The sequence below is a fragment of the Patiria miniata genome, unplaced genomic scaffold, assembly GCF_015706575.1.
Source record: "Patiria miniata isolate m_02_andy unplaced genomic scaffold, ASM1570657v1 HiC_scaffold_16, whole genome shotgun sequence".
In the NCBI taxonomy this organism is placed as follows: domain Eukaryota; kingdom Metazoa; phylum Echinodermata; class Asteroidea; order Valvatida; family Asterinidae; genus Patiria; species Patiria miniata.
In genome coordinates, this window is record NW_024037054.1 from 13,198,154 (window position 1) to 13,218,378 (window position 20,225).

The 20,225-nt window shown below is 40.4% G+C and overlaps 3 protein-coding genes across 4 annotated transcripts; 1 reads left to right on the forward strand and 2 right to left on the reverse strand.

Moving 5' to 3' along the window:
* Positions 1–1,003: 1,003 nt before the first annotated feature.
* On the reverse strand, positions 1,004–6,982 carry LOC119723048 (gamma-glutamylaminecyclotransferase B-like). 2 transcript variants are annotated; one of them, XM_038193530.1, is made up of 4 exons: positions 6,846–6,982; positions 4,824–5,043; positions 3,615–3,871; positions 1,004–2,182 (listed from the first exon to the last, which is right to left on the reverse strand). In XM_038193530.1, the coding sequence occupies exons 2-4, from the start codon at positions 5,010–5,012 to the stop codon at positions 2,149–2,151; spliced, it is 480 nt and encodes a 159-aa protein (XP_038049458.1). In that variant the 5' UTR covers positions 5,013–5,043; positions 6,846–6,982; the 3' UTR covers positions 1,004–2,148. The 2 variants fall into 2 exon arrangements, with proteins under 2 accessions (XP_038049458.1, XP_038049457.1); XM_038193529.1 differs by having other exon boundaries at positions 1,004–3,871.
* Positions 6,983–7,061: 79 nt separating this feature from the next.
* Positions 7,062–8,741, forward strand: LOC119723049. Its single transcript, XM_038193531.1, has 3 exons — positions 7,062–7,168; positions 7,448–7,520; positions 8,083–8,741. Exons 2-3 carry the CDS (start codon positions 7,484–7,486, stop codon positions 8,367–8,369), a joined length of 324 nt encoding a protein of 107 aa, XP_038049459.1. The 5' UTR covers positions 7,062–7,168; positions 7,448–7,483; the 3' UTR covers positions 8,370–8,741.
* Positions 8,742–12,022: 3,281 nt separating this feature from the next.
* LOC119723050 lies at positions 12,023–15,073 on the reverse strand. The gene is made up of 3 exons (XM_038193532.1): positions 14,709–15,073; positions 13,764–13,918; positions 12,023–12,650 (listed from the first exon to the last, which is right to left on the reverse strand). Exons 1-3 carry the CDS (start codon positions 14,779–14,781, stop codon positions 12,201–12,203), a joined length of 678 nt encoding a protein of 225 aa, XP_038049460.1. The 5' UTR covers positions 14,782–15,073; the 3' UTR covers positions 12,023–12,200.
* Positions 15,074–20,225: the final 5,152 nt, after the last annotated feature.

Here is a 20,225-nt window from a genome sequence, read left to right on the forward strand (position 1 = left end):
GTCGGTCAAAGAGACTCCACTTTCTGGCATGACTCGTTTCTCATTTTGGCACCCCCTGTTGGCGAGCAAGCTAAACTGCCAGGCTAACATATGCCATAAAACAGACTGGAATATAAATCACAGCTAATTTGTCTGAGCATTCACTTGAATCAAATGCTGTGGTATTATATGAATAAGTTTACTAAATACATGTACATGCACTAGGCATGGGACATGTTCATTCCCTCCCCCCCCCCCCCCCCCCAATTTGGATAGTTGTGGGTGCCACATACATGTACTGCAGACCTCTGCTTCCCTCTACTTCTGTTCTCATTTAATTTACTACCAGAATCTCCAACTCCACTGTGTGCAAGCATTTAACATTTCCTTGGATCAGCGATTTCTAGTTTTCCTCTTCACACTTACGCCCACCAAAAACTGAAAAACATTGCGCAAAATCTTGTTGAGCCTACAATGTTCTCTTTTTCATTACTTTCAAGTTGTACATGTATGCCTGATTGTGGGGTCCCAGTGTCCCTAATGGCGCGCCTTCGGTAGCCAAGTACAGTAAGCCATGTACGTTCATGTTTTGATTTGATTTGGTTTGATTTTAATTGCTTTGATTCGTTTCCAAACATCGCAATTATAAAACTTCACTATTAAAATTAACGGAATATACAGCAATCAAACTTATTCCCGACACTTTTGTAGTCATACATGTATTCCATTGTGTCCCTTTATATCCCTTTTTCAAGAATAACAATACACTTGAGATGAAACATGGGCCTTCAGGGAGTGTGAAATAATTGAGGTCACCATTTGATGAAATTAATAAGACATGCTTGCTTTGAATATTTCCTTTTATTTTAAATCTCAGTGAAGATTATTCTCAGTAAAGACTAAAAACAGTTTCTTTTCTGACACTCAAAAAAAGTACAATGTACATTTACTTGTGTAAGTTTACTCTTTATTCTTAGGCTGACACTGATATGACCCGTTTCTTTTGTTGTAAGAATTATAAAACAAAACATCCCGAGTATCAAACAGTGGCTTAGCAGTAAAATGGTGAATCAGTCAAACAAAAAATAACAAAAGTACACATGAATAGCCCTCTGTCCAAATATATAAACATGGTTTGGAATATTTGTAATATTATTATTATTAACGTTTTGTAAAATACATCCAATTTAATATTTTCAGACAGCTGCATGGCACTTTTCTCAGTGGTCGCCATATGATGAAATTAATAAGACATGCTTGCTTTGAATAAGTTGGTTTTCCTTTTATTTTAAATCTCAGTGAAGATTTATTATTCTCAGTAAAGACTAAAAACAGTTTCTTTTCCGACACTCAAAAAAAGTACATGTACACTGTACTTGTGTAAGTTTACACTTTATTCTTAGGCTGACACTGATATGACCCGTTTCTTTTGTTGTAAGAATTATAAGACAAAACATCCTGAGTATCAAACAGTGGCTTAGCAGTAAAATGGTGAATCAGTCAAACAAAAAATAACAAAAGTACACATGAATAGCCCTCTGTCCAAATATAGAAACATTTGATTGAATATTTGTTATATTATTATTAACATTTTGTAAAATACATCCAATTTAATATTTTCACAAAGCTGCATGGCACTTTTCTCAGTGACCTTTTGTGCATATCACTCATTCATAGAATTTTGCTTTTCATAGAATGTCCAAACATACCGTCGTGAGAATTTATATACATGTACCTGAGGAAAAATATACAATTTTTTTAATACAGTGTATTTTGTTACAGACATGATATAATAAACAATGTTTGTAAACAGGGGTTAATTTTGTAAAACTTTACTCAACCAAATTCATATCTTTTGTAAGTTTCCCAGATTCCAAATACCAATCTGCTCAACAATCTTCAAATTATGTTATGCAGAGAAGCATCTTGCTGGTAACACTGTTGCCAATACCAGCAACACTTTATGGAAAAACTAACAGAAACTATTTTGAATTAAATATATAAGTTCATGTACATATTAAAACCTCCAAAAGATCCTCTTAAATGTGTCTCATAAAAAACAGAAAGGCAGTACGTTATATGAATAATGAGTAGTATACATTTCAATTTTATCCATTGCGATCAAGTTAGACAAACTGTGTCAGTTTAAGCACATACTGCATTGTCGAATTAGATTTCATCAGGACTTGATATGTCATCAGTGCTGATGGAAGAGAAAAAAATTGAGGATTTTCATTTAAAAAAATTATATTTTGATTCTGAATATGAAATTGAAATTGAATGCTCTTGTGACTGATATTATCTCAAGAGTACAATGTACTGTGGGTTCACATAATATAAATACACTATAAAAAGTACTTCTGTGGATACTATAGAAACTGCAACAACAGCAAAAAAAGTACAACGCACGGGTAAAAAGAAAAACCTGAAACAGCCTCACTGTTGTAAAACTGTCTTCAAGTTGAATATGCATGAACATGGAAAGTAATTTAGACAGTATCTGAATTACTGCAGGCACAGTGCTTCTGAAGGTTTAAAATGAAAAATGGAACCGTCCATTTCAATATTCATTATAATTTTTTCTATTAAATAAAGTGGATTTACTTTCACTGCTGCAGTATAATCTGGCAGTGAACATGTTATGTCCCAACGTACCACGATCCCAAGTTAAGCTGGGACCGTCCCGACTTACAATGTACGTGCTCCCGTTGGAACACTTTAGTTTGGACAGGCACAACCTAAGTTGGGCCATCCCAACTGCAGTTGGGACTGATGATCTAGTTGGGGCATATAACAAACACATTGATTGTTAAGCTAATGCAAGCCCAGTGGATATTTCAGAAAGCCACTGTTAGTGGCAATGGACTCTCAATCAGTGCACAAGTACCCCTCAATGGTGACAAAGAGGTAGATATAAGAGGCACTTAATCACTGCCGGAACATACACGCCTAACGCCCTCTCCAAATATTTTGCTTAATATGTACACAAACCAGTGTTCATGCTAGGGCTGTGCCAAATACATGTATGCTGAATATTCAAGTATTCAATCATCAACTGAATTTCCAGTTCAGATCTTCAAAACATTCAAGAGGTGATGAAAGACATCCACAATGTTATTTTAATCACACAGGTTGCATAGTTACATTGTTTGTCAAGTGCGACCCTTTGTTGAAAGCCATTTTCACACATAATTTCCATGAGAGCTTCACATACAGCTTCCATGACAATTATCTCAACATTTCTTCTCTGATATTAGTCAAATATCCGAAACATTTCACTACCTGTTCTTTCTATTTTTAGTTCAATAAGCTCTTTATCAATTTTTCGACAAGTGTGGGTGCATTCAAGTCCCAATCGAGGGCAGTTTAGGCTGGTGTATGTTTAACTTTAATATTGCATTTTGAAATTGAATATTTGATGAAGTCCAAGTTGGAATAATCGAATACTAATTTATTCCAAAATGCACCTGTAGTCCTAGTTCATACATGCATGCAGTGTGCCCCATATATGCTTGACCTCTCTGCACTGTGCCACCTTCTGATCCGCAAAGAGTCCATATTGCATAGAAACTCTTTAAGCCTTTTCTTTCATCACTTCTAATCTATGATTAGCATACTCCCTCAGTCGCTCATACCTCGACCTGTACGTTAACCCGTGGGGACCACAGCTATCGTAACATTCATACTGCGGCAACTCCAACATGAAGTCTTTGAAGTCCCGCAGGACATACACAAAGATGTCGTCTATGTTGCCCTCAACCTTTGACCCTGCACTATCCTCAATGAGTTGCACCTGAATGGTTGTCCTCTGGTAGTACTGCGGACAACTCTCAAAGACGTCACAGTGCTGTAGCATCTTATCATCTACTTCATATATTTCACCTATTATGTTCTGGGGGGAAAAAGAGTCAAATGGTTTGGAGGGTGTGAGGCAACAATGTAACGTTTATGTTTTATATAAAAAAATTCCATCTTAAGTGAAGGGGTAGGGGGAGAAAATGTTGAAAGAGAGACATACATGTACATGTACATGTACATGTATAGGCCTATACCATTTCTTATAAGATTTATGCCACTGTGCAGTCAAGTTGTTACAAGTCATTACAGTTGTCAATAATATTGCAATCACAATCAAAGCTTTCCTTTGTCGTTACATGTATTTATCTCCTGTAAGGCCAAAAAAAAAAAGTCGGTCTCTGATCAGTCCAAAGTTCCAGAATTGATACGGCGATGCGGGGGTTTTTTGGGGGTTTTTTGGCCTTTTTTTTTCATGCTTGGATTGTACAGCTGTCACAACGTGTCGATTGACTGGCCGCCATTGTTGTTGATCAGCTGGCAGCAACTTCGTACCCACGGTCTACTATCATTCATTCAACATGAACCTCGTACTGGATCTATCACTGGGTATGAGCTGCCCAAGAACATTTAAGGCGGTGCAGCAAGCAATAAAGGGCGCTGTTGTAGCTAGCGCAGACAATTTTGGGGAAAAAACCATTGACGTGCACGATCAAAATCTACGCGCGCGTTGATCAGAGACCGACAATTTTTTTTGCCTGACCTATGGGCTCACTCGATTAACTCGCGAGTTGACCTGTGATTCAATTGTGATGGACATGACTGTGATATTGCTGGATATGTGTTGCAGCTTATGGATGTCATCATAAAATAATAAGGGGAAATAATTAAACTATATACAACAACTATACGGAAGGTATCAGGCTGGCAAGACTTATTAGCTCACAAATTAGCTTGCATATACAATGTATAGACAGGGATGCATTTTTTTTACAAATACTAAATCACCGATTTGCTAATTAATATCGGGCTTAATAAATAAAACGTACATTTCCAATCCCCTCCCTGTCCAGAAGATATGGAATGTTGCACTGCGATGCTATCACAAGGGGCCATTTCTGCACCGTCCGAGCCTGGCCTATGTAGTTGGCGACACCGTTCTTAGGACCAAACTGCTCAGCATTGGGCTGTCCCCGTTTAAGAGTTCCGTATACAAACAACCGATGAAACGCTGCCATGACAAAGGTAATCCTGTCCACCACACTTGAACTTGAAACACAAGAAAAAGTTTTGTAATTTATAGCATGAAGACGTTTCCTAAATTGCCAATATAACATGCTATAGCATTGTTGCCTGTTTCTCGGCTTACACTTTTACAGCCCTGAAAGTGTCGAATTTACACAATGTTTTGGTTGAATTGACACAACAAATGCTAAAATTAGGCCTACTTCCTCAGAAATCACATGGAAAACTAGACATTTGCATTTGTTGAGTTACAAATGCAGGGTGATTGGGAGATTAGAAGAAATTTGGTTGGTTTTTGATTTTGAGGCTTCTGTCTATATTTTACAATATGATCATGAGTGATTATTTTGTTCAAGAGTTATGAATGAAGTTGGTTACTTTTTCATTTAAAATCACTTGTAATTTGATTCCTCTGGGGCAGCAAACACACCAGGCCTTTTCCATTGTTTGCATCATGTTGAGCATGCGTGCTTTAGCTTATAACACGACGTAAACAATTGAAAAGACCGATGTGTTTGCTGCCACCACCATCTCAAAAGTCTCTCTTTGATAGGCACATTAATAATGCACCACTCGGGATTAGATCAGGGTCGATATACAGCGCATGTTCAAATTTTCAAGTCTATGCCATTAAAACCTTTCAGGAGAAAACTCGCAGAGAATTGTTGTCTGAGAAAAAAATTAAGATTAATTTGTCATGTTTGCACCATTCTAAAAACTTAAAAGGTGAGCGGGTCGTAGGCCTACCCGACAATGCCCAGCATTACCCGGTCATGTACGAATTAGACATCTGTGTGCTAGGAATGTCTTTAATTTCTTTGTCCAGTTCAGCATGTTCAGTGTGCTTCTAAACCACATGGCCAAATAAAAAAAAAGAAGATGTTTAGCCTCCTGCCTTTAAGGAAGGAGGAGGCCCTTTTTTTTTCCAAAGTGGCCGCCCGACCCATTTTCCAAAACGACCGTCTTAGAAAAAAAAGGTGCCATGATATTACAGGATGCTTTAGTACGTCTGTCATTATACAGTCCACATGGTCCAGTAAGGTATTTCATAATAATTTGGTAGTTTTGTTTTTTGATGTTTGCAAATGTTATATAGGCCTATTCCCTTTAAAGGGAATATACATCATTTGCTTTTACTGTAATTTTCAGAAATGGATGGAATTGGGAGGTTGGAAATATATAGCAAATATAGTTACACTGACTTTTTTGAGGTTTTGGGTTCGAAAATGCTATAAAAACCAAGAAAAACAATCATTTTCCTGTAGTCTGGTTCCCTGACTCCATATAAGAAGAAACAGAGCAGTTTACATACATTGGGGAATTGTAAGGTCAGGGAACCAGTGTAGCTGGCTCGTACCCGTTCATAGGTTTGTAATCGATTGCAAACAAGTGCGATGGTCAATTGGGGCCAGTATTTGAAAAAAAAAGCCAGTTTTTTCCAACGCTGATCGGCCGATCAGCGTTGGAAATTGATACAAAAATACAATTTTTCTTGAAAATGACAGTATACCAGGTGCCATGATTTTACAGGATGCTTTACACTGTCATTCACTAACAGTCCAGCAAGGTATTTCAAAATGATTTGGTAGTTTTATTTTTTGATGTTTGCAAATGTTGTATTTTCCCTTTAACACAGTCACAGCTGCAATGTGTTGTTGCATTTCATGCATATGTAGGCCTACACTACAACATGTATAAATGTACTGATGTACGTAGCAATATGGAAAGAAGCCGGTATAGCCTACAACAAGTACAAATCATTTTGAGGTATGAAGAGTAGCCAATTTTCCTTTTCTCTCTAAATACCATACAACCTTAAGTTGTACCTGTAATGTTTCTAAGTCCCAGTCCTGCCTGCAAGTGTATATGCCCGATGCTGTTTCAAAAAGTTCTCGGTAGCTCATCACAATGATCATGCTGGATTGTCGTACATTGACAGCTCATGGACTACATGCATGCGGGCGCGGCCCACACGTCTATCTATATCTGCAGACGACCGTTATTTAGTTGTAGCGCCCTCTAACTAGTGTTGCATGCAGATCGATGATCGCCGTGCTGAGAACATCGATAGTATTTGTTTTTTTGTTGGTTTTGTGTCCAACCAAGCTGACCACTTTAGTGGGATCATCAGTAGTATAACAATTTGTAGGTGTGTCAACTCAATTTGGCTGTTTATTGGTAATGTTTTATCAGAAATGCGGAATGCGCATTTTTTTTCTTGAAGAAAATAATTAAGATTGATTCTTGAGGGCGCCATTCATTTTGGCAGTATGATCGTGTTGGCATGCCACTTGTAAACAAAGCATCGGAACTGCGGAAGTGATGTGACCACGGGTGTGACTGACGCGACGGGAATTTTGAAAAAAAATACCTAATTATTTAAAGGAATTTAAGGCGTGGATGCTAACTGCTCGGCTTTTCATTGCAGAGATATAATTTGAGGTTGAATTGAAGTTAACACAAGATGCCGCGCACGTGTGCTTCTATTTACGATGTGAATGGTAAGTACATGTAATTAATTAACATCACCGTGAATACTGCACCGTACAAGTAAAACTCTGCCCTGCATGGATAGTTTTTGAACTGCTTTTTAAAGAAATGTGTAAATCAATCACTGTGTCTTTGGGGGTATTTTTTAAGCTAGCCATTTCATGAAAAAAAATGACTGTGATGATCGATCAGTATAAAAACAGGAATAGCAAGGTGGGTAAGCATTGAAACACGTCAATTTAAAATTCTTCAAAATGTTCAAAAATTCTTCCGCACACTAGTAAGTTGCAGCATGAGTATGTAGATACAGTCATCCTACTTAAGTACTATTCTTTATTCAAACATGTCTTGACGCAAACTGTTATCAAATTGGTAATAGTTTTCCATATTTTGCTGTATTCCACTTTTTCTTACTCTTTTTCTTTTTCTTGGTTAATTTATCTGAATTGTGTCATTTCAGACATAGTGGCATTTATCTTAAATATGCACAGACATAGATACAGGAACATTTTGTTACTTATGACATCTGTTGCCCAGTCCCCCCATTTTGATATCTAAACGTCTCCCCTCCAGGTGTGATGTGCGATCGCAAAATCCTGACCATCTCCACCCTGATTGGCCAGCGTTATCCAGAGCTCGGCCTCAAGCTGGGACTGACAGAGGCCCAGCTGGCACAGATCAAGGCCAGCGAACCTGAGGATCTCCAGCACCAGGTGTTCCACACCTTGGACCTGTGGAGACGGCAGGAGGGGAAGGGAGCAACACTGGAGAAGTTGAACGATGCCCTGAAGGAACTGGGATGGATCTCGGTGCTGACTCAGATCAGGAACACTCCAGACAACTTCTATGTTGTCGTATAAACTGTTTTGCATAGTCCCTGTACCATCCTAACCCACCCTGCGTGATGTTCCCCTTAGTCCCTGTACCGTCCAATGCCCCCAGGAGCACTTGTATGGATTCATCAGGGAGTAAATATAATGTAACACAATGTAGTGCAGGTGATAAATAGTTTGCCAGATCAGTTAAAACACCATCCAAAATGAAAACGGAAAACCCCAGCCCCACCCAACTCTACCCAACCCAAACCAACCTAACCCAACCCAGCACAACCCAACCAGACCCAGCCCTTTACAACCCAAGCCAAAACAACCCAACCGAACCAAACCAAACCCCAACCAACCCAAACAATCCAACCCAATTCAAGGGCGGATCGAGAACACAATTTTGGAGGGGCCCAACAAAATTTTGGTCCCCAAAAAAGTTGGTCAAAAAAATTACAGCGTGGGGTTCGGGGCCCACCTAAGGGCCCCAAAAAAATTTTGGATTCTAGATGCTCTGTGGTGCGATCTGAGGCAATTTCTGACCACTTTAATGTTTTTTTGAGGAAAAGATGGTGGTGTACGCATTGCCTGCCTTTATTGCGATGTCACATAGAAAAAAAAAAAATTGGTTTCGTTTTTTTTTGGGGGGGGGGCCATGGCCCCCTTTGGCCCCCAAAATCTGGACACTATTTTTCAAGATTCTGCAAAGTTTTTCACAAATACAATCTAGACCCTACTGACAATATCGATTTGCCATTGGTAATGGGATTTATATACTCCAGTAACGCAGTATCTGTGTGGACATGATATAACTGGTTGCGTGTTTATTCCTGACCTAATATTGAAATTATTCAACACAGAAAACACCCACAAATCTTGTGACAAGCTCAGTGTGTTGTCATTCTAAATGTGTGAATTTGTCTGCATTAAACCATGGCGCTATAGCTCCATGATTAAACGAAGTTTTTAAGATTTCTATGGATAGGCCTACAAGTGGGGCATTTTCACATTTTATGGACAGTGTAGTTAACATACTGTCAGATTTTTTGTTTGCTTTACTTAAAAACGATAGCTAATAATACCCTATTGTAATATCAGTGATGTACATTAAAGTTTTAAGTTGAGATCCATGTCAATGAACATACTCCGTTTGTAAAATTTTGTAAATGTACATACATGTATGTCTCAGTTCATAATAAAAATGGTCAACAGTTGTTTTTTTTTTCAAGAAATTTAAAGACGGTGTTTTTTGTCATTTTATCGAGTTGATTCAGGGCTCGCTCGTAGTCGATTGGGAGTATTAAAAGGTGTTTAAGTTGAATTGTTTATTATCATCCCGTTTTTTTCTTCAGATTTGATTTTCATTACTTAGCCGATAGTAATTCATTTTTTCACCCATTTTTTCAAGGTCATACACTTTATACACACATTTGATAGAGTTACACGACCACTCTAGATGCAATTGTTTATCCATTTCCCCTATCATCAGGACCAGGGCCCCTTAGGGGGTCAAAATGCGGTGCCCCCTTAAAAAAAAACCTTTTTAATAGTTCCTCAAATTCATATTTTAGGGCAAGGTCACGAAAAATGATTTGCCACATCCCCCCCCCCCCCCTCACCTCCAGAAAAAGTAGGTATAGAGCTCTGTAGTGGTGACATTATTTGGGTTTTAAAAGCTGTGTTATAGAAGGAAATTAACTGACCCGAAGAACGTTTGTACCAAATTTGAAAACAACTTAATGTAGAAATTGTACAAAAGGATGGATGACGAGTTCAAACTAAAGCTGAGCAATATATGCTGACATTGGGTTACGGATTTACAGATGCGAAAAACTTTCCGAATTCGTACAGCGTTAGCAAACAAAGTACGCCATCCATGGGCGTCGCGAAGGGGGGGGCAAGGGGGGCACTTGCCCCCCCCCCCCCGGAATAGCAACAAAAAAACAAAAAAAAAAGGAAGAAAAAGAAAAGAAAAAAAAAGAAAAGAAAAAGAGGCGCGAAGACAAAGCGGTGTAAATTTAATGAGTGGGGGGGGGGCAAAATGTCCCTGCCCCCCTCTAAAACTGATAAATCGAGAATGTGTTGAGAAATACAAGCATTTTTTGGCCAAAAAAAAAAAATTTGCCCCCCTCTAGAAAAAATCCTGGCGACGCCCATGACGCCATCTTCTTTTCTTGTCAGACAACCAAAGGCCTCGCCAAGCGTCTCTGCGAAGACAAGAACCAGAAGTCAGGCAATCGGGTATCCTCTTGCAGCAGGTAGTCAACATCCACGCCGTCACCATCGACGAGTTTTTCATGCGAGCGCTGCAGAGAGACTCTGACTCAGTTTGGTCTGACTCGCCACACCCGCTCAACAGCTGCCTTTATGCAGCTAAAGTTAAACATGACGAACGAAAGAAAGATACCCAACAAAACTATTTTTCGAACAAAAGTGTGCTGTGATATAGTAATATACCATCTTGTGGTGGCAGCAGCGCAACCAAATGACGGCATTAGGTTCTACAGAATTGGCCAACCAATTCCTGCAAAATTTTAGGGCAATCGGCCAAAGCATATGAAAAAATACTATTAAGCTTCAAATTAAACTTCACACTGGACAAGGGCCACTTAAGAAAACACAAGACAAGGTACATGTAGTTAGAAAGCGCTTCTCACCCTTTAAAATTTTAAGCAAATCTGTTCAAATCATGACAATAAAATATGGAGTGGGTCATTTTTGATTAAATGCAATTTCTGATCACTTGTTCAGATTCGCGAATTATTTTGGAGCAGCCTTCAGTTGATCTCAATTTTCCACTGGCTATCACTGCCAACCTGAGCTTCCGTCCAGGGATACCTTTTTCCCTACCCCCATGTTCTTCCCCCCAATGCATTTAAGATTTATAAGGGGATGAATGACATCTTTCAAGAGGGGTTGTTTTCAAAGCGGACGGGATCATGAAAATTATCGGACATTAGGTGGCGCTCTTCATTCCTGCTTTTTTGTCGACGGACACACGATTTTTCCGACAGGCGGATTTCGCCCAACCTCGTCCCCAGGGGGTCGAGCAGTACGCGCCCACCACTACCTGCTCTCTCACCCTGGTATTGGATCATTTGCATGTGAAAGATTTTTGAACACGTATGCAAATGAGGAATAGTCTGCTGCCTGCCTGTGCGTTACATTTGCGTTTGTTTTTATATGCGGTGTCTGGTGTAAAAGCAGAATCAATTCGTCGCAGCGCGAGCATGGTGTGAGTAACGAAAACACGATTTTAAACTGTAACGATCTTAACGAGACAACATGCAGTATCACGTCGTATTAATATTAACAAATTGGAAAGGAAATGTATATTTTCGAGAATGCGTGGACGAATGATCGCGAAAAACACGTACTGCACGTTTTGAATATCAATACCAGTGGCGTAGCCACGGGGGGCGTGGGGGGGGGGGCGACAGCCCCCCATGAAACCTTGTCGCCCCTCCCCCCCCCCAGTCGCCCCCCCCCCCCCCCACTGAGATTTTGAGTTTCTAAAAAAATTATAATTGATCTACATGACGCCCCCCCCCCCCATGAAATGGTCCATCCGCCCCCCAGCCCCCCCCCCCCTCCCCCCTGAAAAATTCCTGGCTACGCCACTGATCAATACCAAGTACACAATATAAATCCATTTCCAGCCAATTGCGGTATCGAATCAGGATACTGGTTTAGGACAATTTCAAATTAGAAGGCAAGTCATTGTTGTTATGAACCCATTTTATGACGTTTTAGGACCTTTCAGCTTCAATTCAGTGATCATCTGACATCCCTGTCCATTCGGCGCCATAATTGGTCGAAACGTTTAGATAGATCGATGATTATAAAGTAACATTCAAAAGTAAAAAATCATCATGAATTTCCCATCTGATATTTCAACAGCAAGAAGTCTGTCCTGTTCACAAGGTCCGTCAGCTTGGGTATGATGCTCAGCAAGCCACGGTAGAATTGCCGCTCCTCTGGCCCTTCAAAGTACTCTTCGGGCAAAGCGTCCACGCTCGGGTGGTCCAACTTGGTCAGGTCCGTGTCCCGATTAGTCAGATTGGACCACGTGGTCAGGATGACCTCCAGGTCTTCCCTGGTCCGCCGCTGCCGCTGGTTCTCCATCTCCTCAGGCAGCTGACGCAGCGTGTGGTAGACGTTCATCTTGACGTGCTGACGGAGGAGCCGGAAGTTGTGGAGGTTGTTTAGGAAGGTTTTCAGCAGGGAACGGAGGTCGATGGCCGGAAGGTCAATTGTCTCATCGAAGGTCCAGGATGAAATGCAATCTTCCAGCATCCGGAGAGAGGAGAAACACTGGACCTGCCGGTAGGTACGTATAATCAATCAAATGTTTTCTTTAACCGGTAACAAAGTTTTTTCTTTGATTGTTTTGTCAAAAAAGTAAGAAAATACATTCGTCAACTTTCACAAGTATCCGTCACAGTGGTAAAATGTTTTAAAGGTTCGGCAAGTGGTTCAAGGTTTGGCAAGTGCGGGATGCCGATTTTTTAATTTTATAGCATTTTGTATTGCTTCAAAATCTCACAAAATCACTTACTGACCAAACACGAGCGCGTTTTGATTCTCTGCATGTCATGCAAGGTATTACTTACGCTATTATAACCCAACGCTAAAATCAGTAACTGACAAGTGGTTCTTGCCTATAATTATTAAAACGGCGATAACTTTGATTATTGATTATACAGGTTATACCACTGTTTTGTAAGTGTGTTCAAGTTTAGCGGCAAAAGGGCGATACTTTCCTCAACGACGCACCTGTACTCGACTAGAATAGAGTCCTATAAAAACCAAAGCAATTTTGAAAAATGTAGCTAGTTCAATTCTTTGTTCAAATACAAGTTCCAACTTAAATGAGGTGGGAACCTTCATCTTGAGGCCATAAAACTCCATTAAAAACTGCAGAGACCTTCATGTGTTAGTGGGAAGACCATGGTTTTTTATATCGTGGATAGGCACGAGTAAACCTTTGTGTGCATCCCTTGTTACTAAAATCAAGTAACACGATTATAGAAATACTACACCGTATTTCTATAAAATAATTAGAGAAAAATAATTGTAAAACTATGACAACCGAATCGCCATTTGTTCGGTTTGTGCAGCTTGAATTGATGCAGGTAGAATACTTTGAAACTCTGTAATCTTGTCTTGGGACTTTTTCATCCATTTGTGCGTTTAATATTTCTTGGAAGTACAATCAATTGCTATACATAATGATCTGAGGTCGCTGGGTTGGGCATCTTAATATTACAACTGTTGGTATTGTCTGGGTACAAAGGTTGACTGTTCCTTCTGATTTCCCGAAGAATCTTCTCATCATGCGCGACCAGTTTAATACGCAAAATGATAGCTCTGGTGATTTGTGCCCCATGTTGTTGGGTTGGGTCTCATCATTATAGGCCTACCATTACCTACCTGCTCAGGTCTGATCCGTCGGAGAGCTTTGATGAAGTATCGCACGGCCTTGTCAAACTTGCTGGTGCAGACCAGGGTGGCGTGTAGCTGCTCCTGGTAGTGGGTGTGTAGCTTCCGGACCAGTAGAAGAAACTGAGCCTTCTGTTCAGCTGCCTCTGCGGATGAAATGAAAAGAAAATGGCACAAGTCAAAGAGGGAATCTAGACAACCCTGCTGGTTATACCTCGACCTACTCTCCCAAAGGATCGGTTGTAAGGCGATGGCACGATTGATGGTGGACTTGTTTGCTAAAGAATCTTCCTATACCCAATTCTCGTATGGTTGGAACTCGGCAAGCATCTCCGGTTTTTAATATCCTTTTCTAGTCTGCAGTGTTGGACCCTGTTGCAACGAACAGATATATGTTGTTTAGTTATAGCTTAACTGGGTCCAAGTGCACACGGAGACAATATTTTAAAAACTTCAGCCAAGAAAATAGGTATCTGCCACTGTGTTTACACCTACAAGGAACTTTTTGAGTGATTCCAGATCGGCTACTACGTCATAGGCAGGCACCCCGAATTCAAATCTTCACGTATGGAGGTTCGCTCAGTTGAAATCGTCTAGTCTTCCGACCTACGCAACCTTATATCATCCCACCCAGACTAACATCTGCATTGGATGTCTAGTCCGTAGCTATTATGCCGTGGATTTGACCCAGAACTTGGGGTTTTCCCCCCTCCTCTAAACTATTTAATGAATACGTAATTCTTCGTTGTCTACTATCCATATAAGTTCCATTCGTCGTTGGCTTCATTACCACATTATTATAGAAAATAAAAGGCGTCTACTGCTACATGGGTAGGATTAAATACCATTACAGCCTAATAATTCTTCCACGAGTGCAGAGTGCCATTTAAAATAAAAGGAATCCGTTGATTGAAAGTGAAGATTTTTTTTACTGACCGCCGCGAAGACGATTGTCAATGTCGTCGTCCTCCCAAGAAGCATTGGATAAAGCCGCCATATGGTGCTGCATTGCCTAGTAAACAGGACTTCCGATGGAGCTGCAACTTGGTTTACTACCCAATACACATATAACTGTCCGTCAAGTCCACTTTTGATATACGATTATGTTGAGAGAGAAAGCCTGCTTCTCCAAACGTGCACTTCGTCGTCGTTGATTCAAACTTTAGTTTGTCAATCTACGTGAGCTTAGAAAATGATCCAGTTTCCAGACTGCTATAGTTTTAACTTCAGAGAATCGAGAATGCATCTAAAGCGTGGAACGGTATAGGACACATTCTTTCTCAGGTATACAGACTGGTATAAATCTCGCCTGGCACAACCAAGTTAAGGCTAGCCTGAAATTTCCTTACAGTGGTCACACTGCTGCAGCAGCAATTGGCAGCAAGAGGTTCCAAGGCATCTAGTTCGCAACAGGTTCCCAAAAGTCGTAAACCTTTGAACACACATCATTATAATGTATTTCGTGTTTGATTTAGCGCGGTAGCACGGCCAGCAACGCTGTTCGCATTCATCACTAAGTGACGAAAATCGAACTCTGCAAAAAGTAAACGCCACCCGTTAAATACAATGAGTGCTTGTTGAAAGAGTTTTACGTTTAATACATCGCACCACTTAGCGACCCCGAAATTATTATTGACACTCTAATTCATTTCTCGTTCACATGAATCATACAAAGCAGGGCATAGGCCGCATGTTTTACATGTAGGTCCTACATAGGGTGGAACTTAACACGTACGTGTATACAGTTACCGTTTTGCTCCATCAGTAACAATGTCATAAAATAATTTCAATGAGTAATCATTGACCTCATTAATTAATTGAAGGAAATTAATGGAGCCGAAGGTTTGAGAATTGGGGAAATGCATCTATTTGCCCATTGATAACAAATTACCGGTCTTAAAATCAACTATATCTTTAGTCACCACGAGGAACTGCCAGGGGAGTCTAGGTTATAGGGTTGCCAATTGGGAAAGACGGAACTATGCATTGTGAAATAAAATACCAGAGGTAGTTGCATGTAAACCCCACAAAATCACAACTACTGTACGAATGAGAAGGCCCTTTACGTTCATTTGGGAACCGATCAACCGATTAATTCGCTAACAAAGGTTGAATTTAAGATATTAAAGGGTCGCAATCTTTTCAGTTTAGTTTGGGATCCGGAAAGGGACTTGTTGACTACAGTGTTGACTCCAACGCTGAAAATTATAATCTTTGCCTGGATTTATATGCCCCTTGGGTATGGGGGGGGGAAACAGGAACAAAAGCATCAATAATCTCTTTGAGTTTGAGAGTTAGTAGATGTTCGAAGGGCAAGTGATCCGGCGAATCGGACTGGAAACGCTCCAAATTTGGGTTTGGGGTTTTTTCTGGGGGGCGGCACTAAGCAGTGGGCTAATTTCACCAAATTAATTTAATCTCAACAACATTTCCTTCCGTGTAATACCGATAAGATATGATATTTTAATACCTTGGCGTAAAACTCATACGCGGACATACATGTTTGAACGGTGACCCAACATAATACATAGCCAGGTATATCCCCCGCCCAAATCATTGGTACATGCAGTTTGACGGAGATATTATCTTGTTTAGTTTTGACTTGATCACACGAGTCCGGTCCACAATATTTGTTGTACGTTTTCCAATGACAATTATTCCGCTTGATTAGAATTAAACGTTATGCCCTGCCGTTGTATAATTATGTACGTGTGTATACAGTTTACTCTAATATTCTTAGGAAATGTTGAGGGTAAAAAGTACACTAGTTTTGCTGCAAGCAATATGTTGTTGGTAGTTTTCGCGGTAGTTGAATATTGGATTGATGGAGGACTCTCGTTTGAACGGTTGATTGATTGAGGACTCTCGATATGCTGCATGTGTGAAAACTAAGAGCTCTAGGCACGAAAGGAAAACTGTTAATGATATGAGAAGTTGAGAACACTGCAGGCGTGTGGCGCCTACCAGTTTTTAGCAATAGCAGAATTCAAAGTGTTAAATGCCCCATGCGAAGGTCTCTTTTGTTGTATTTGGTCCTCAATGTCCTACCGATTACTGTGACCCAGCACTGAACGTCCAGGTTAATATTCGTTGTAAACATGTTGATGTCGCCATCCGTATAACATATGTGGATGGACGAGGCACTCCGCGCCAGTATATACAGTCGCCATCCGACTTATCACGAGTTGTACATTAACTATAAAAAGAGGATAAGAAACTGTAGGCCTATGTGTCATTTTCAACAATGACCACACGTTGATTAGTAAAGCTTTATCAAGAACAGTGGAATTAGCGATGTCTTGTTAAAGTCGGGGTCTACCCGATGTTCCCCAATACCAGTGTTCATGGTTAGGGTTAGGGCTAGGGTTAGGGTTATAGGGTATGGGATTTCGGGGAACATTGGTATTGGGGAACATAGGTATGCATCCGTTAAGGTCGTAGCGCAATTATTGATTACCAGCAATTACCTAAGGTCGGGGGTTGTTTGTGTAGACATTTATAGGCTGTACCGATGTACACTTTTAGCAACCTCAAAGGAGCGTGTTGTGGAACGCTCAAAATTCACATGAGACAAAATGTTAACAAAAAAACTTAAATCGTACATAACGTACCACACGACACAAGAATTATACTTTAAAAAAGTAATCATTTAGGTGTATGACATGTATTATTAACCTTACCTGGCTTTGTTTTGTGCCTCATTTTTGTTCCTTCAAATGTCGTGTATCCCTGGTCCTAAATGTTGAACTAAACTGAATTGAGCTGTAATCGCGACTTTCACGCGTTAACGTTACACGCGTCTTGCACAATGGAAATCAATAGGAATTTTACCGCCTACGTCAACATGTTCATTTGTATGTTAAATTGAGTGACATAATTAATATGAAGAGCCAAGCACATGCTCTTTTTAATGAGGGTGAAAAAGTAATACATGTTAGTGAAAAAATCCCTTCAGACTCATTTTGTCGGATCGGGGCATTTATAGCCTATAATTATATACATTGCTTTTATTAATAATTCCCATGACGCTATTAGCAGGGGGTATTTTACGACAAAGGCAAAAATATGAAACGATTTTGCCTACACAAAGACCTTAATTAACAGCGAAAGCCTTGATTTCCCATAACCTTTATTTGAGCAAATTGTTTGGCAATTCAACTCAAAACTCTTTATTTAAGTTCAAGGCACAATCACAATTATAGTATTCCTGACTTCCGCATGCAGCGTATAATTAAACTCATTACTCACCCTGACAGCATGGTCTGACCTTGCCGGCCTCACGACCAGAGCGGTGATTTGGGAATACGGCTGTATTGTAATTGTGTATTTCCATTGATCGGTTTGTGGGTTGAAGTAAGTCGCAAAACAAGTTTACCTAAACACGTACACATGCACAGATAGGCCTAATCCACTTTCGCATACAAAATAGTGTTTCTGCAAAACGTAAAGACAGTAATATTCCTCGAAGCATCGAAAAAGGGAAAAGTTGGGTGTCTGATTGGCCGCTTGCAATGGCGCAGTGTAATTCCCTCGACTTCAAATCTCTCCGGCCCTGGTTCGAATCCCTAACCAATGCCGACATGACGGAGGACCGGATTTTCAATCACTACATGATACAATGGGTTCCTCCTGAAATTTCTTCTCACTTCAAGGTTATTCTTGGGACTTAGCATGCAGGTACAGTGCTTGTGCACACAATGTTTAATTACTAGGAAGAGTTAAATAAATTAAAATTTAAAAAGTAAAAAATACCTATTGCAGGCGTAGTCTTTTTCGATGATGGGTGAAGACGGTTGAAGTGGTCCATTATGATGGTGACGTTGCTGCTCGATATGGACGCTGGCCATGCAACTCTCCCGAAGTACATGTACAGTCCGCTGGCCGTGCAACTCTCCCGAAGTATAGTCCGTGAGGCGAGGGGAGTACCGTTTCACTCGCACTCGTCGCGCTGCTCTGCGGAACCCGAACTGAGCGTACAAAGAGAATTGTAGGCGTGTCGTTGCGAAGTGCGTGAATGCCACTGTCACGGTCACCACTGTGACAAAGCTTGAGCCTCCATAAAGGACTATTAATCTTTGCTAACTTGTTTTGTGATCGATAAAAGGCCTACATTCAATTTATCAGCAAGATGCTAATAAATATCGACAGACGAACAACAGCTGCACTTTTTTCATAACTGATATACTTTAGGCCCAATAACACACAATGTGAATATTCCTTTACGGTGAAAAGCTCTCCCTAATAATAAGAAACAGTGTACGTAACGGTTATACTTCTAGCTTCACTCGCATGAGACCCGGTCCGTCCGACAAGCCAGCTCCGCCCGCAAAACAAAATGGTCCCAGCGATTATAGTCAAGCCTCTCTGGTGTCACTGGCTGTTGCCTATGCCGAATATTGCCTGGACCGCAGTTATAAAATACGTCTCACCAAAAATTCGATCGAAACTCTTGTAGAATCTCTCCGTCAGCAACTCGATCGGGCCTTGAACCCAAAGGAAACCGCACCGCTTAGAACCCTTGATGCATTGCCATATATACCCAACTGCCAGTGTTGTTCGCGCAGCAATTTGCTCCGAATTTGACCTTTGCCGTCAAATTCTCAAGTTCTCTGGGAAAATGAAGCAGTTATAGCACCCAATGTGCAATTAAAATGCCCGTCAAAATACGAACTGGGTCGACGTACAGGGTTTTGATGTGAGGAGAGGGCGGGTCTCTACCCGTCAGTCATTCAGATTGAAGGTCTAAACACGGGATGACAGAAAACACTGAAATACATCTTTAAAAGGCCATATGAGGATGTCAATATTAAGGCTGGCGCACTCATCATACACATTTACAAATGACAAGGATAATATTCGTTAATAAGCTTTTCTTTTGTAATGATACCTGGTAAACTCCATTATTTCACATAATGGCAACTACATATATTGTGCTTTAAAAAAAAAAGTATGTCATCGTTGCTTTAAATTGCACATTTACTCAACTGAACGGTTAATTTTTTCTACCGAAGGAGTACCGCAAATCATGTAACCCTTCTCGTTGTAATCTTATAGTGTCTCAAAATGCACACCCTGTAGTATTTTGGACATGATCCTATCCATGGGTGCACGCGAAATCTCTGGAGTGAACATAGTGCAGTATCTTCCCCAGGGACAAAAACTGACTATTCTAGACTGCAAAAACCGTTGATTACTATGGCATGAATTAGTACATGTACACCTAGTCTCTCGTCCGTTAAATCATGGAGGTATAGCAGCAGTGATGTTGCAGCTGTTTATAAACAGTGAACAAAAATATTCATTAATGGGCACTGTTCTTCCTTGAAGGCTATAAGACCAATTTCAGAAATATATATGTTTCTGGCAATCGTGAGTTTGTCGAGAAAAGGCACGAACTGAAGGGTTTCGGGGTTAGGTTATCTTCGTGGCGATAGTTTTGCGGATTATAGGCTT

What these genes read in the sequence shown, in the direction of transcription:
- LOC119723048 (XM_038193529.1), bottom strand. Translation starts at nt 5,012, where the DNA reads ATGGCAGCGTTTCATCGGTTGTTTGTATACGGAACTCTTAAACGGGGA. An exon ending in ACAGGGAGGGGATTGGAAAT is followed by an intron (nt 3,872 to 4,823) that starts GTACGTTTTATT and finishes TTTTCCCCCCAG; the next exon opens with AACATAATAGGTGAAATATA.
- LOC119723049 (XM_038193531.1), top strand. Translation starts at nt 7,484, where the DNA reads ATGCCGCGCACGTGTGCTTCTATTTACGATGTGAATG. An exon ending in TTCTATTTACGATGTGAATG is followed by an intron (nt 7,521 to 8,082) that starts GTAAGTACATGT and finishes TCTCCCCTCCAG; the next exon opens with GTGTGATGTGCGATCGCAAA.
- LOC119723050 (XM_038193532.1), bottom strand. Translation starts at nt 14,781, where the DNA reads ATGCAGCACCATATGGCGGCTTTATCCAATGCTTCTTGGGAGGACGAC. An exon ending in TGACAATCGTCTTCGCGGCG is followed by an intron (nt 13,919 to 14,708) that starts GTCAGTAAAAAA and finishes TTTCATCCGCAG; the next exon opens with AGGCAGCTGAACAGAAGGCT. An exon ending in GACGGATCAGACCTGAGCAG is followed by an intron (nt 12,651 to 13,763) that starts GTAGGTAATGGT and finishes ACCTACCGGCAG; the next exon opens with GTCCAGTGTTTCTCCTCTCT.